Raw genomic sequence first — 3694 nt, 5'->3', positions numbered from 1 at the left:
CCGCGGGGCGGCGCGCCGGCGCGTCATGTTCAACGCAACACAAAAAATCAAAAGAAATAAGCAAGCGAGCAATGAAGTGACCAAGCACACAGCGCGCCAGATCGTCTGGCCGACCTGCCGACGGGGCCTTCGCCAGCCCCGCGGTGTATTAGGCAGAGATTCTCGCGCTATGCATCCTTGTGCTGCTGGGCGGGCCCCTGGTCAGCGGACCCGGGTGGGGTAGATTGGTGTGGGCCGCCAGGCCCGAATCCCCTATCCCCCCGGTATATGCGGCCAGGATCGCTTTGCCGTCGCCCTATGGCAAGCATTAGCAAGAAGTGAGCGCAAGAGCGCGGCCGATTCAAATCGTTCAAATTATTCGACCCGGGCGCGATACGAGACTACGCCCATCATCACCGAGTGCGACGCAAGTACAAGTATTGGTACTGTGCTGCCCGACCTTGGCGCTGGCGTTGTGGGTGGAGCAGGTGCAGTCGCTGCGCCTGAAGCGGTTGCAGCAGCAGATGCGCGCGCATGCACTGATTGCACTGAGCACACAACGCCTACACGCAGCACAACACGTCACCGCGAACAGAACCCTCGCAGGACACAAGGCAATACAAGCCTACATGCAGATGCGCCGCAACGCGAGCTCGCACGGCGATGGACGCAGCGACACTATCACCCCCCTCCGTATCCGCAATACCGCTGCCCCATACGACACCGTGCATGCGCTCAAAACCACAGTGCATCGCCAAACCGAGCAGTCTACGCCAAGGGTCTGCCAGGATTTCGTGTGTGTGCCTCTTGCGCACACCGCGTCCCCAACTGAATGCGGAACAGCAATGTCATGCGCAACCAACCGCAACAAGGGGCAGCAAGGGGTCGGGGCTGACGACCTCTCGTCAGATAACGGCATGTTGCAAGATGCCGGGCCTCAGAAAACTCACCTAGACCGCGCAGGCACGGGTGCAAGAGGGAAAGAGAATGGGGCCCTCGCTCAAGCGTGCGCGCGCGTTGCAATGAAGCGCCACTGCTGCAGTAGTGCCAAACTCCACCCGACGCACGATTCGGCACAAACTACATTGCTGCGTGAAGATGCACTGCGTCTTGGTAGTCTATCACTGCCAAGCGCCCAGTATGACTACCCTGACACCCAGCGCGACCGCGAAACAATTACCGGATGGCGCGCGGCATCATCCAACCTATATAAACTTAACCCTTGTCCGTGCAAATGTCCAAAAGAAATAAGCCACGCAAGCCACTTCACCAGGGTCACCCGCCCTGCGCCACGAGCAGCGGCTGCATGCAGCCCAGCCGCGTCGTTGCCGCTTGAGCCCATGCGTGCGACGGGCCGTTGTGCGACCACTAGGAGTGACAGCGATGCTGACCGACAAATTTATCAATGGGATGCGCTGAGAGAAAACCGCACGGGGTTGACAAACAAAGACAGGGACTGGACCACGACGGCATCACTACTAGGTGTGCTGTTGTGGGCCGCCGCAAGTTGGAACGACAACCAATGCCGCAAGATGCGTGTGTGGAAGATCAACAAGACGTGGCTGCCTATCATATTAATGCTCATGGCACACTCTCCAAGGGCGGCGGCTGCCCCAACGCTCTCAAACATAGCCCACCTGGCAGTGCCCGAGATGGCAGCAGCAGCAATGGTAATGTTGCTGGCAGTCGCGCCCTGCCTCCAGGGAGCCCTTGCAGCAGCATACAGCACGGCGGCGGCTGTTTACGCCTTTAGAAGGCGCCGCGCCTGGGGGGAAAGAGTGTGCAAGCTCCGGCAGGCAGCCGCACGCGGCCAGGCGTCCATACGCTGGTCGGCACCCGCCCATCCATGTGTGCCAGCACCGCTGGCCATGATCGCGCCCACGTATAAACGCAACAAGAGCCAGGAGTCAGTGCGCACTCAGGCACTGCACGTGGTGCGCACAGCCATGCGACTGTCGCAGGGGGAACAGCATGCGCTGTCTGCAGCAATATACAAATGCACAAGCAACACACCCACGGCTCGCAAGGGCTGGCGCCAGCCGCGCAAAGGATCTTACCACGCAGCGTGGCTCGGCCGCCACATCCCACGCGCACACAGCACGTACCGCATCCTCCAAGCATGCCAACAAGCCTTGGTCAACATGACCCCCGGCGCCTCCTTGCCGGCAGCTGCAGCGCACCCACACATAAACGGCGATTCCGACAACACGCACGCACCGCCCTGTTGCGGGGAGGATGACCGAAACGGGACCGGTTGCACAATCAGCAACGCTGCCCGACCAAAACCCGACGCACAACCAGCGACGCCCGCCGCACCGGGGGCGCTGCGTGGCGGCGGCCTGGCGCGGCTCCGCAGGGGGCGGGCCCCGCGAGGCAAGACGACCGCTGGGTCCAACCGCCAGCTGGAACATACTGTGAGGCACAGGAGCAAGGCTTCTGCGGGGCGCATGCGTTGAACGCGCTGCTGGGCAGACGGGCAATACCTGGAGAGGGGATGGTACGCTATATGCGTGAACACTGGCCTGCAGGGGAAGCAGCAGGCCACTATACAGGAGAGGGGTGGTTTACCTCCGAAGCCCTCAACAGGTGGCTGTATGAACACACCCCGCCAGAGCTACCGGTATCCATCTAACCCTTGGGACTGGAGATGGAGGGCCCAGGCACCCTGACAGGCCTCGAGCTGAAGTGGCGGCTGGAACACCACGGGTGTGATTGTGCACTGGTTCACGCACCCGACCACTGGATCGCCCTCGTGAGATGCGCTGACGGGCAGTGGTACGAAGCGGATTCTATCCCTTTCGGCGCCAACGGAAACAAAATCAAAAGGATGACCGACGCTGACTGGGAGTATGGCGTGACCACGGGGGGCTGGACCGTCAACGTACTGGCCCCCATCGACGCCGCCCGCGCCCAAACAATTGGGGCACAACCTGGCAGAGGAGCGGGAGGGGCGGGGCGCCCCCCCGCGGACTTTGTAGCAGTGCCGCTTGCCCAGCTGCGGCTGGCCATTAGCGCAGCCCCCACCCGCAGCGCCGGGGCGAATGCGGTGCCCACGAATGCGGCCATCGCACGCCGCGCAGAAATTGAGAAGCGCAAGGCCTCAGAACTGCACAGCCGCAGAGACGCATCAAGAGAAATAACAAACCGCACGGATTCGCGGGGGACTGAGGCCGCCGCGACCCATGAGGAGGGGCAGCGGCGACTGATGCCGACGACCGCCGTCGCCCCGCAAGCCGCGAACGAGGGCGCAGCAGCGGTCGTGGGACGCGCGCCTACTCAGCAGTGGCCGGTACTGAGGCCACAACGACGCGAGTGCGCCCTCAAATATTGTGCACCAGTCCATAAGGGGGTCTCAAAACATGCAGGTCAGAAACGACGGATGGTGATTCAAACCGACGCGCGGCAGAAGCGCATCACCGACCTCTGGAAATTCAAGGCAATACCTGCTGCTGTGGCACTCGTGCCTCCTACAGCAAGGGTGCCTGAGACTGCAGAGATGGACAGTAGTGGCAACGCCACAGGCAAGCCGCGCAAGCAGGCTCACGCAACCACAACGCCCGCCCCAGCGATCACCCCAGCACCCGCCGCTGGTGGACGGAACTCAGCAAAGAGAGAACGCCAGCGCACGCGGCGGCAGGCAGCTCGCGCGCTCAAGGAACGGGCGGAATTGGACCGCGCCGCCGCCATGCGCCAGGACGGAGAAATACTCGACCGT

At 62.4% G+C, this 3694-nt stretch overlaps 1 protein-coding gene across 1 annotated transcript; it reads left to right on the top strand.

The window, feature by feature from the left end:
• Positions 1-2806: 2806 nt before the first annotated feature.
• MNEG_15065 (hypothetical protein) lies at positions 2807-3238 on the top strand (the record flags this gene model as incomplete). The annotated part of the gene is made up of 1 exon (XM_014036464.1): positions 2807-3238. A coding segment is annotated over one exon (432 nt), but the record flags the coding sequence as incomplete, so codon positions are not given.
• Positions 3239-3694: the final 456 nt, after the last annotated feature.

This window comes from Monoraphidium neglectum (assembly GCF_000611645.1).
Source record: "Monoraphidium neglectum strain SAG 48.87 unplaced genomic scaffold scaffold04997, whole genome shotgun sequence".
Taxonomy (NCBI): Eukaryota; Viridiplantae; Chlorophyta; class Chlorophyceae; order Sphaeropleales; family Selenastraceae; genus Monoraphidium; species Monoraphidium neglectum.
This window is presented reverse-complemented; position numbering and strand designations above follow the sequence as displayed.